Source organism: Corythoichthys intestinalis, chromosome 22 (assembly GCF_030265065.1).
Source record: "Corythoichthys intestinalis isolate RoL2023-P3 chromosome 22, ASM3026506v1, whole genome shotgun sequence".
Taxonomy (NCBI): Eukaryota; Metazoa; Chordata; class Actinopteri; order Syngnathiformes; family Syngnathidae; genus Corythoichthys; species Corythoichthys intestinalis.
This window is the reverse complement of record NC_080416.1, coordinates 17,716,942-17,730,203: the sequence shown is the minus strand read 5'-3', so window position 1 is coordinate 17,730,203 and position 13,262 is coordinate 17,716,942. Positions and strand designations below refer to the sequence as shown.

Here is a 13,262-nt window from a genome sequence, read left to right as displayed (position 1 = left end):
TTTCTTGTAATAAAGCTCCTACCTGTAGCCCCGATGTATGATTTATTGCATGATTTGCATGGAATTTCATATATGGAGTTACATTTGTTTTCTGGGTGGATTTTGTCCTTTGGGTGGACCAGTATCTGGCGGAGTGTTGTGTGTGGTTTGACAGGCGTGTTTATGTTGTACATGACTCCTCTCATGTACAGCAACACCAAATCTCTGTGTTGTTGTTTTGTTTGTATTTTCTTTCCCCTCTGTATTGTGTTGTTCTTGTTTTTAACCTGTCCTGCACCTTTTGCTATTGCCCACTGTGGATATTGACACCTTTTTAGTGCATGTTGTATATGTTTTTCCTCCTGTGTTCTGTCATCCGGGTCCGTGTTCATCGTCATATGTTCATGTAATGTTCTGATTACTGACAGTTTATTGATAGTGGGGTGTTCAAATGTCCATAGGAGGTATTGGTCGGTGTTTGTGGGTTTCCTGTGTACTTTTATTTTGATGTCACCGTTGTCTGAGTGATGTAAAGAGGTATGAAAAAATATCTTAACCTCGTGGAATTTCTCACATTTCTGCATAAAATCACCATCGAATGTTATCTGATCTGTCAAAATCACACAGATGAAAAAACTGTGTCCGCTTTAACTAAAACCACCCAAACATTTATAGGTTTTCATATTTTAATGAGGATAGTATGCAAACAATGACAGAAGGGGGAATATAGCATAAATCACTGTCTTTATCATGCCACATGCATCTCAATGGGGTTCAAGTCTGGACTTTGACTTGGCCACTCCAGAACATGTATTTTGTTCTTCTGAAACCATTCTGAAGTTGATTTACTTCTGTGTTTTGGATCATTGTCTTGTTGCAGCATCCATCGTCTTTTCAGCTTCAACTGTCTGACAGACGGCCTCAGGTTTTCCTGCAAAACATCCTGATAAACTTTTGCATTCGTTCTTCCATTAATGATTGCAAGTTGTCCAGGCCCAAAGGCAGCAAAACAGCCCCAAATCATGATGCTCCCTCCACCATGCTTCACAGTGGGGATGAAGTGTTGATGTTGGTGAGCTGTTCCATTTTTCCTCCATACATGATGTTGTGTGTTACTCCCAAACAATTCAACTTCAGTTTCATCAGTCCACAAAACAGTTTGCCAGAACTTTTGTGGATTGTCCAAGTGCCTTTTTGCGAACATTAAACAAGCAACAATGTTTTTTTTTAGACAGAAGTTGCTCCCTCCGTAGAGTCCTCCCATGAACACCATTCTTGGCCATAGTTTTACATATAGTTGATGTGTGCACATAGATATTGGACTGTGCAGTGATTTCTGTATGTCTTTAGCAGATACTCTAGGGTTCTTTTTTTACATCTCTGAGTATTCTGCGCTGAACTCTTGGCGTCATCTTTGGTGAACGACCACTCCTTGGGAGAGAAGCAACTGTGCCAAACCCCTCCATTTGTAGACACCTTCTCTGACTTTTGATGACGATTAATGAACTTAGAGATGGTTTTTTTTTTTTAAATCCTTTCCAAGCTTTATATGAATCAGCAATCCTTGACCACCGGTCTTCAGACAGCTCTTTTGACCGAGCCATGATGTACATCAGACAGTGCTTCTCATCAAGACAATTCATACTAGGTGTGTGTTTTATAGTGGGCAGAGCAGCTTTAAACCACTCATAAGTGATTGGGACACACCTGACTTAAATTGTTTTATAAAAATTGGTTCCAATTGCTCTTTAAGTATCCTTAGGCAGCATGGTTCACTTACTTCTTTGTCCCCCTTCTGTCATTGCTTGCATGCTAGCCTCATTAAAATATGGAAACCTATAAATGTTTGGGTGGATTTAGTTAAAGCAGACATTTTTTTATCTGTGTGATTTTGAAAAAGATCAGATCACATTTCATGGTGATTTTATGCGGAAATGTGAGAAATTCCAGAAGGTTCAGATACTTTTTTTCATACCACTGTATGTTTATGTCCAGAAAATCTATGGAATGATCTGTTTCCTCTTCATGGATGAATTTGATGTTGCAGTTGTTGTGTACTGTATGTCCTGTTTTAATTTTTCCAGAATGTCATCTACGTAGCGTTTCCAAAGTCTGTGTCTGTATTCATCCAGGGCTGTTGTGAGTGCTTTTTGCGCCACACCAACACCAGTGACTCTCTGATAAAGGTGGAAGTGTTCGCCGGAACATCTCAGGTAATTAAAACAACCTCGAACTATTGTCTGGAATAAAAGAAAAATTCAACTAATCTATAAGTGTAGACAAAATGAACTCAATACAACTATTGCAATAGGTTTCTCTGTGCCTCGCTTTATACAAATTGCTTTAAAAGCCTTGCAAATGAGCCACTCCTGCATTTTCAACCCAACAAACTGAACTAAAAACACAACCCTTTGTGAGCACTTAAATTGTGTCATATTTATAAGTACGGTGTTGTTATAATCTCATCAGAAGCACAAATTTATAAGACAGGAAAAGTTGCTGGACGCTCAGTACATATGAGCAATACAATTAACTCATTGGCTGCCATTGACAGCAATAGACATCCAATCCATTTGAACAGGGGATGAGTACTACCAGCTCTTTCAATTCAAATGGGTTGGAGGTCAATAGCTGTCAGTGAGAATGAGTTATATAAATTGTGTGCACACGTTAAGCAGATTCTCTAGGTTATAAAAGAGATCAGAGCAGACTTTTTAGAAAGTTCATTCCCACTTCTCCTCGTCTACTTCCTCACACCCGAATTTTGTCTGGTGTTGTGCTTCTGAGCAATGCCATAAGGCACATGTGCCGCAATGGTGCCCATCTCTGCCGCACCCTCAACGTGAAACATCTGGTCATCAAAGTAGATGTGTGGTCTGATCTTCTCTAGCATTGGCCCTTTAGGTGCCCCTGCCAAAAACAAGGCCTCATCAATTTCCAGACCCCAGGCCCTGAGGGTCCTCAGGGCTCGAATGCCGGAACTGGCTGCACTGCGGGCCGTCACTAAGAAGGTACGGATAGGACAGTCCAGGCGCTGGCCTTTAGCGTAAAACTTCTTCTGAAGCTTCCCCAGGGCCTCCAAGAAACCTTTCAGTGGACCCTTCCACAGAAGAAGAAAATTGATTCAGATTGATTCAATTAGTTTTAGTATTAGTCGAATTAAAAAAGCACATACATGATCGAGCAGTGTGTCCTCATTTTCACGTTCATGCTCAAAGAATTTGTCCAGCCCATGGGCCTTAAAAATACGTTCCGACTCATCAGAGAAGAGAACAGCGTCGCCGTCAAACGCCACCCTCAGTTGAGACTCCGACACCTCCGTCCGCTTCTCTGGCGTAAACATCGTCGCCGCTGCAATGCCTGACAAATATTTTGCATATACATTGTGTTTGACAATGAATATTAAACAGCAGAATGGAAAAATAGGACACTTAGACAAATAGCCATTCAGTCACTAATTGTGAAATTACCTTTGCTTTTTTTCCCCCTGACTTTCCATGTATTTTCTTTTAATTAGGATTTCTCTGAATAATTTTTTACTTGCCCAGCTGTCAGGAAAAAACGGGCTGGCCGGTGGTGTGGACCCAAATGCAGGGAAACAATAATTCAGCAAGGCAGGTGGCGGAGAACTCAAAAAACGTTTTAATAATAACTAACAAAAGCACAAAGTACAACCAAAAGGGATCCAAAAGGCAATGTTCAAACCAAAACTTACTTAATCGGAGGGACTGGTACACGAGGGCTTGGACAGGACTTGAAATCGACGTTGACAATGACGCAACAAGGAGTGAAAAGAAAGCAGGAGCTCATATACACACACAGACAAGGGGTAACGACACAACGAGGAACAGGTGAGCGCAGGAGGATGCAGATTGGAGGATACACTAGGAGCAGGTACAACAGGTGAAATCAATGGGCAATCACAGGGACAAGTCACAATAGGAGAAAACAAACACAAAACCTAACACTGTCGATTCCTCTATTGCAAATGAGAGAGTTTCTTTATTTGTAATTATACAAGTTGTAGAAATATTTCCCTTTAGCACGTAAACATATACCGTAATTTACGGACTATAAGCCACTACTTTTAGCCCTCATTTTGAACCCTGCGGCTTATAGTCCAGTGCGGCTTATTTGTTGATTTATTTGGGCTGATAAGTCAAACTTTATTTGACAGCGGCGTCATAATACTGCCATAAGACAGTCATAATTATGACATGACACTATCATAGGCATTAATGAATGCTTATGACAGATGTCATTAAGTGTCATCCGGCAAATTATCTCACTAACTCCATTTATGTCCAGCTCTTCTACATTCATTCAAAAGTGAGATCATTTGCTGGATCACACAAACTGACATCCGTCATAAGCATTCATTAATGCTCATTGCAAGGTCATGTCATATTCATAATGGTCTTATGACAGTATTATGACACCACTGTCAAATAAAGTGTTCCCAAATACCATAACTAGCAATTAATGAAACAACTGGAACAGTAACTGAAGAAATAATTAGCACAGAACATGAATTTTGATTGTTATTTACTTATGTAGTGTTGCAATGCATGCTAGGGGGCATGTTGGACAACAATGTATTGACAGCAGGTGGCAGCAGAAGTAGACTGTCTCCCACAAGGGAGCCGTGATGGTGTAATGAAGCTTCTTGAGGCAATGAAGCTTTGCAGGCAATTAGTTCAAAGCTTCATGGTGGTTCATTTGGTCTTATGACAGTCTTATGATGCCTCTGTCAAATAAAGTGTTACCAGTTAATATCTTTTGGTGTAGATATATAACAAATTCTGTTTTCATGTCAAATTTGGTGGGTGGCGGCTTATGGTCAGGTGCACCTTATAGTCCGAAAATTACGATATCAGTTCATTTCACATCTTCACACATGATCATTTGTTACCCCATAGCACTGTGCTTTTTCTATTTTGTGAAGTCTGGGACGAGTATTGTACTATTTCCCTTACAAGGAGTCGCCTTTTGTTCAAGGTTGTTGATAGATATGGGGAGTGACATATTGCTCCCATCCCTGTTCTTGATTTGCCACCAAAAAACAACATTGACCTTTCATTCCCCTTCAAAGGAAGAGAAATGACAGAAAAAAAGCTCCAACAATAAAAGCACATATTCACTAAGGCTGTGTTCAGACTGCAGACATATCAGATTCCAATTGGATTCCTCCTCAAATCTTATTTTTAGGTCTGTCCGTTCACACTATTTTTAGCTTGTGTCCAAATCAGATCTTGACCGGTTTAGACTTGGCCACATTATTGACACACCTGACAGGTTGCTGTGGCAACGAAGGAGTCAGCCAGCATAGAGTGACGTCATGGACAGTCAAATCCCATTTGAGCTGTTCATGCTGAAAAGCAACTTGTCCAAATCTGTTATAAAACTGCCTCCCATATGTGGTTTCAATCCATCTTACAAACAATCGCTTCGTGACTGGACTGTTCAAACTACAAAAGAGCCATCCAGTTTCAATCTGGATCTGCTAAAAAATTGATTTTGCCTTCCATTCTGAGTAAGGTGTAAGACCACATGAAGAACACTAAACACTATTAAGGGCGAGGCAGGGTTGGTCCAGGGTGCGTCACAAGGCTGTAGACAGGCGCAGCGTCCACATGGCACGCTACATGCAATATGTCTAATTTGGTAATGAACAATAGCATGGCATCATTAACTCATCGGCTGCCAACAACGGCTCTTGAAGTCCCATCCATTTGAAGTGGGAGGGTTGGGGAAGGGTTGAATGAACGAATGTTAATTCGGTGCCACCTGTGTTGTTTTTGTCAACAATGACAATAACGAAAATATTTTGTTGAAGAACAATTTTGTTGTGACGATGACGGGCTAAAAATGTGGCTTAACAAGGCGAATGCCAGTTTTCGTCTGACGAGACGACACCAAGACAAAAATGCGACATCGTTTCTGTCATATTTTCACAATGTGGGACATTTTCAAATTGTACGTGAGTTTGCATCGTTTCGGAGCACATCTCACATGAGTGACACGACCGTGTCACTCAAGTGAGATTTGCGCCACCTCTCCTTCCTCACTGGAGCATGTGTCTCTATTAGGGCTGTCAAACGATTAAAATTTTTAATCGAGTTAATTACAGCTTAAAAATGAATTAATCGTAATTAATCGCAATTCAAACCATCTATAAAATATGCCGTATTTTTCTGTAAATTATTGTTGGAATGGAAAGATAAGACACAAGATGGATATATACATTCAACATACAGGACTGTATTTGTTTATTATAACAATAAATCAACAAGATGACATTAACATTAACATTCTGTTAAAGCGATCCATGGATAGAAAGACTTGTAGTTGTTAAAAGATAAATGTTAGTACAAGTTATAGAAATTTTATATTTTATAATTTTATAGATTTTATATTAAAACCCCTCTCAATGTTTTCGTTTTAATAAAATTTGTAAAATTTTCAATCAAAAAATGAGCTAGTAGCCCACCATTGTTGATGTCAATCATTACTTACACAATGCTCATGGGTGCTGAAGCCTATAAAATCAAACTCCATAAAACACAATTAACAAGTGAGCGTTTCACTGTACCGTCATTTAAATCTGTCTGAGCGGGGCATCTGGGTTAATTGCGTCAAATATTTTAACATGATTAATTAAAAAACCTAAAAAAATGCCCGTTAGCGCGATAATTTTGACAGCCCTAGTCTCAATTTATAGGGTGTGCCATCTTGCTTGTTTGGAAGCTTGGTAAGATTTTTTTCTTATCTTATGTAATGTTACTTTAGCCTTTAAAGTGCCTGTGACACAAAAAAGCATGTTTATTTTATAATAGACGCGGTATTTTATGCTCCTGAATGAAATGGACCTCTTGGGTGTGTGAAGAAGCAATTGATATATTTATTAAATTTTTTAAATCCCGCGGTACGAAAAGGACAGACTTCCGGCTTCGGTCTTGCATTGAGGAAGAGGGCCCTGTGACGTGTACGGGAGAAGGAGTCCTCTTCACTATACAGCCGTACTGTTGTATGAGAAGGACTAAGGATTCAGCTGATTTTGCGGATTAATATTTTTCGCATCACGCCAGCCAAATGGCTGCAGAAAAATCTTGTTGTACGAGGGAGAGTCGTGTGCGTCTTTTTGGGGTTTCAAAAAGGTTCCCATTCACCGGTGGAATTTGGCCAAAACAAGCCCGATTACTGTGGGACCAGGGGACTTACGAGGAAGTGAGTAAACATCGTGTTTTGTATTATGTCAAATACTGGGATCATTTTAATACGTAGGTGGCTTGCATTTTGTGGCTGATATGCTCCTTGTCCCCTCGGCCGACGACCGGCAGTTTGTCGCACATCCCCCCGCCGGGAGAGCACTATACTCGGCCTATTGCTTATTACTTCATGTGCCCGGTATTCTGTCAAATTTTTTGACCGATCAGAAATTGCAACTTTGTGTTAAAAATAGCCGCGAATGCAGCGAATACAAAGTAAACACTACAAACTTTCTTTAAATAAAGGACTACTTACGTTTGTTCATGGATGGGCATGTTAAAAGCTCTCCTCATACACATATTGTCATGTTAACTGCATAACAACTGCAGCCGCTCTCCTATGAGTCCTACTTCGCCGTGTAGTAAAGCATTATTTTGCCATATTCGTGTTGACCATTTGGCAGCTACACCCTCCCCCGACGTCGGCCGGTTTGTCCAGCGGTCATTGTCCAGCTGCTTCCCTACAAACGAGCCCTCTGCCCCTCAGCAGGGGAATGACGAGCTCTAACTTGTTAGCCACCGGGTGGGTTGCCGATCGGCGAAGACAATGGACAACCCAGTCGTCATGTGAAATGATCCGGGCTAGTTATGTTTAATTTTCCGCTTCGAAGACTTTGAAACATCACTCGGTTTGGGTTACCATGTCAGCTAGCTTTCACGCTTCTTGGTTTGTTTACATTCTCCAAAGCCGGGGAAGGGAATCGACATAAGCCTGACCTAGGTGGCATAAAATATCATTCGGGAGGTGCGACAGTAAAGGTGAAGTCGACAGTTTTGACCATTATGGAGTAATTTTGCCATGTTGTCCTGAATAAATGCATTTTTATTATTTCATATTCCATTAAGCACAAGACTGTTAATTGTCATGACTAGGGATGGGAATCGAAATCCGATTCCAATTCGGAACCGGTTCTGAGTGTTTCGAGGCCTCGACATCACAATGAAAAAGCCTTAACGATCCCTAAAGACGCATATTGCGTCGTGACGTGTCTTGTTGTCCAGACGCTTCAAACTAGCATGGCGCCAAGAACCACTCGCTCCAAAGTTTGGCTACACTTCACCAGGAAAAAGGGTGAAAATGAAAGGTTACGATAGTTTAGCACGAGCATTGCCGCTGTAAACATAACAATGACGTAGGTTCGAACGCTCGAAAGTGTGTCTTCACTTCACGAGGAAAAATTACAACAAAGCGACTTGCAGTCATTGCGAGATGGAAATAACTGCATCGGGAGGGAATAGACTGCACTGTCCTCACCAAGACGCTAAGGCTCAGTCCTGGCTATACAGCTAGCTAAACTCCCAAATGACGATGCAGAAGACGTTGGTATAATTTGCTGACTTTATTCAACCATCACTTGAAACTAAAAATAGAAATGAAACAAATCAATTTCGTCCCCAATAACAAACAGGTTTGCATCAACGTAAATCAGCGATGATTAGCTGCTAACACAGTCATAACAAACACTTAGCATGCGTTCGCTAGCATTAGCACATCGTTTAAACCACTACACAACTGGATTTAAGTGTCCGATCGCGAGTGGAAACACACAACAACAACACAGAAGATGATACATACAGGCGTTGGCTCTGTAGATATTTTACATACATTAACAAAGAACGTGGGCTCGTGGCAGTGTTTCCCTTTCTCACTAACTCGCTCACTCGCTTGGATGCGGCATTTCTTCTTCTTCACGTGTAAGCGCGCTCTTCTTCACGTGAGCGCACTCTTCTTCGCGTGAGGAAGCGCAAGGGCGCCACCACTTGAGCGTGAAAGCACCATAAAAACTAAAAGGCATGCATTTCAACATACTGGTAAATAAAAACAGGGGTCCCCAAACTACAGCCCGCGGCTCCATATTTGGTCCGGCCCCCTGAACAATTCCAGAGAGCATTTTGAATTTTTTTTGTTTTTTTCTCCCTCAGTAGTGTTATTTATTTCCTGGCCTTTTTCAGTGAATAACTCAGAGAGGGTTATTTGGTTATTATCTATTTAATTAATAGTGCTATTATTATTTATTATTATTATATTATATTATTATTTTTATTTTATTTACTTTTATTCCGTGAAGAATCCACAGAGGGTTATTTGATTGTGGCTTTCTGAAAAACAATAATTTTTTTACATTTACGCACTCCTGCAATCGTCACACTTTTTCTGTTACAAACTGACCCCGGCCTCTCATCAGAGAAGGGAAAAGTTATTTGGCCCTCACAGGAAAAAATTTGGGGACATTGCCAAAGGCAGAACAATGACCTATATGCCAAAATATACCAATATTTTTTATTTCTATTAGAAAAATGTTTCAGTAAAATGTTACACATTCTTGTGCATTTGCCACTTATTGCCACAGTTAACATTGAGGCTTTGGGCCTCTTTTGACCTCGTTGTGAGTTTGTAAGGTTGTGACTTCTGATTAAACAAACTTGATGCCAATCAAAATGTTTGTTCTTCTTTTCCCCGAAATTAGAATCGATAAGAGAATCGATAAAGAATCAAATCGTTAAGCAATATCGATAATGGAATCGGAATCGTAAAAATCGTTTCAATTCCCATCCCTAGTCATGACCATGCCATTTATTTAGCTATTCGGGAAAAAAACTTGGATTTTAAAAAAAATCCTGTAAAAATATTGGAGTAGAGAGACTGAAACTCTCTCTCTTCATCGCGTTTTCCTCGTTCTGAATAATGCCCCTCAATGGGCTGAATAGTAAAACCGATAAGCCCATTCTACCACTGACGTCATCCACCTGTTGGGAACGCTAGAGCCCTATAATGGTAGGCGTGGCTAACCGGCAGATTACAAGACTCATTTCTTGTCATTTGCGCTTTGCTAAATTGTTGTATATAGTCGAATCGTCTCAAAATATGTTTCTAATTCACATAATAATGCTAATGAAGACTTTTTCTCCTGTCGTACGCACTTTAAGGGTCTGTGCTGAGTGATCATTAGACGCTAAATGTAATCCTAGTGTTAGCGTAGCATTCACGTTAGCATTAGCTTCAGAATGGTGAGTGTCCTCTCAAAACACTGTCCAGTCTAAAGCAGAGCCACTTGGCTTTTCTAGTACGTAAGTCTCGAGGATGTTAAATGCTCGGGCATTTTTTTTACATACAGTTCATGCCTTTTTGGTAGGTTTAATTGAAAATAGTACTGTATACTGCTTTTCCTGCTGAGTGTGTATTATCATCACAATGTTGGCGTTGTCCTTGTAGATGCTACAATATGTGCTTGTCTATGTTCACTAAAAAGTATTGGAAACCTTTTTTTTTTTTTTTTTGACTAAAACATTCGAGTAACTGTCGACTAAAACTAGAAAAAGACGAAAACATTTTGAAATGACTAAGACAAATAAGTATTTGTGTCCAAATGACTAAGACAAAAATTAAAACTACTGCCAAAAACAACACTGGCTGCCACCCTCCCACTTTAAATAGATTGAACTAGTGATAAACTAATGAAAAACTATAGGTAATGTATAATTTAAGCATGCTCATCCATCGATTCATGATGTACTAGTAAATGGCCTCACAGCTAATTAAGACCTTTCAAATAAAATGTCAAGGACACCTTTTCTTGAAAGAGTGGCGGGTAATTCATGTGTGTAGCTCATCAAGTCACCTTGAAAAGCATGTGAGCCTAGAGCTAATCCTCCTTTGATGGTCTAAACATAGTGAATGTCAATATGTTGTCTAATTGAAAATTTTGGCTCCAAATGAGGCTTGAGATTAAAGAATAATCAATGTTGACTAATGCTAATGTCACAATGCATTTAAAGGTAACAGAAGTCCCTTAAATTGTAGAGCTGGTAATTACAAGACGCATTACGGGAGGAGAAACACATTTGTCATTGTCAGTTCAAATTATTGAGGGTCATAAAAACGGACTGGTGGGAATGTATATTTAATGACATGTGAGCTCACCTTCAGCCAATGCCTCCCTGACCTTGTCAGCGTCGGCCGACAGGTAGAGGTTGGTGTGCCAGGCCTTGAGGTAGCCGATTGGACTGCTTCCACCCGTCATGCAAAAGCGCTCTATGAACAGATCTGGGAAAAAGGGACACAAATTTTTGGAAAAAAAGTGTTAACGTGTCCAGCTCTGGAAAGACTTTCTTCCAAAGGACTCATTCCATCATATGTGGTTCAAGTCACCTAAAGTTAAAGGGAATCTCGGATTTAGACTTGTAGGCTCTAATAACCCACAATTGTTCTCTTTTACAAAATATGTGACTAGAAACACATACTGTAAAATATTGCCAATGATTAAAAAATCTATAATATTTAGTACATGTTTTGACCTACGGAGGGCATCATGTTTTATGCGTGCAATGGACGCTCGGGGTGATGATGTAGTTTGTCTCTGCCACTAGACCAGGGGTCAGCAACTTAAAATGTTGAAAGAGTCGTACTGGAGCAAAAATAAATAAATAAATAAAATACAATAAAATATGTCTGAAGCCACAAAAAATGTAAGCCTTATATAAGACTCAAAATGAAGGCAACACATTCTTTATGTATCTATATTAGCTATATTAGCCAAGTAACAAAATGACTACCGTAATTTCTGGACTATTGGGCGCCCCTGTTTACAAGCCTCACCTAGTACAATTTTAAAGGAAAAAACATTTTGTACATACATAAGCCTCTCCTGGCTGTAACCGCGTGTACCCACTTAGTAACAAGAGACATTGACAAAGAAACACACAGTTTTCAAAATTTTAATAACACACCTTAACTTTTCGTTCCAAACAGCGCCGGCCAACACGGCAGTTATATAGCAGCGGCACGGAAGTTACATAGCATCAGCATGGTGGTGCAGCACTAATTGTGCTGGTTAATAAAAACATAAAAGTCTTTGTTAGCAATCTTCATCTTCCTCCTGTGCATTCAAACCATGGAAGTCTTCACCCTCAGTGTCGTATATGAAGACGCTCAGATGCACTTCGCCACACACCTACTCAGTCTCTTCTTCGTTGTCGCCTTCAATGTCTCCCATAATGAGGCAAATTTACTCCCAGCCTGTGCCGTCCTCCTCGTCACACAGCAGACTGGCCCCTCGAAACCCATTGGTGATGGCAGACTCTTTCACAGCGCTTCACGCTGCCAGGCTCCCCCGGCAAACCTGTGCAAAAGCTGCTCTTTGCATGCGCCGAGTCTTAGCAAACGATCTCTCGCCGCTCGTCATCAAACCTTTCCATACAACTTGGATGGCCAAGTTAATTTCTTCTAGCATTTTCCATGATGCAGGTCTGCCAATTCTACTCATGCACAAAGACGAGGGTACCTGTACCTGTATTCATGCACAACGCACAAAGTTAAACTCCCGGTAATAGTGTAAACTAGCGTCTTCCTCGACACATATATTCCACGTGTCTCACTCCCACATTCCATGCTCGAGCGCCCCTGGCGGCCGTCAGAAAAATACACAAATTGGCCGCATCATTGCACACGCCGCAGGACCCAAAATGAGGGAAAAAAGTAGCGGCTTATAGTCCGGAAATTACGGTAAGTTGGCTACAAATACATATTGAGCCTTCATGATTGCCATACTTTCCGCACTATAAGGTACACCTGAAAGCCTTCAATTTTCTCAAAAGCTGACAGTGCGCCTTATAATATAATGTGCCTAATATATCTATGAATCAAGATTTGCTAATCATGGCATGACATTTTCATTCGGTCAGCTACATCTTGTGGATGCATAACGCACAGGTTGCTGACCCCTGCAGTAGACGAGCACTACCGGTGTTATTAAATTCCTTCCTACGTGGTGAGACATCCAACACATGCGCACATCAGTTAAAAGTGGCGAGTACTTACTCTTTGTGTTTTGATTGTCTTTTATTACTTTTTCATTGGCTCAAAATACTTTTTGCATGTGTTTCCCTGTCATATTTTTAAGCATTGTGTTTTCTTGTGGCAGCTTTAAAGCAGATTGTTAATCTGTTGACCACATTAGTCACGTAGCGTATTTAAACCACCCTTCGTTCAAGTAATTTCTTAAGGCATCTTTAGTA

General features: G+C 40.4%; 2 protein-coding genes across 2 annotated transcripts in view; one reads left to right on the top strand and one right to left on the bottom strand.

Annotated features, from left to right (window-relative positions):
- tmem54b (transmembrane protein 54b) overlaps positions 1–13,262 on the top strand; it is a 186,899-nt gene that overhangs the window by 153,095 nt on the left and 20,542 nt on the right. Inside the window, exon 5 of the mRNA XM_057827513.1 lies at positions 2,112–2,192. Coding sequence (XP_057683496.1) covers positions 2,112–2,192 — 81 coding nt within the window. The remainder of the gene's footprint in view (positions 1–2,111; positions 2,193–13,262) is intronic.
- nt5c1aa (5'-nucleotidase, cytosolic IAa) overlaps positions 1,855–13,262 on the bottom strand; it is a 35,865-nt gene continuing 24,457 nt past the window's right edge. The window contains exons 5-7 of the mRNA XM_057827511.1: positions 11,170–11,292; positions 3,155–3,339; positions 1,855–3,079 (exon numbers count right to left, since the gene is read on the bottom strand). Of these exons, the coding sequence (XP_057683494.1) occupies positions 2,723–3,079; positions 3,155–3,339; positions 11,170–11,292 (665 nt within the window). The 3' untranslated portion in view covers positions 1,855–2,722. The remainder of the gene's footprint in view (positions 3,080–3,154; positions 3,340–11,169; positions 11,293–13,262) is intronic.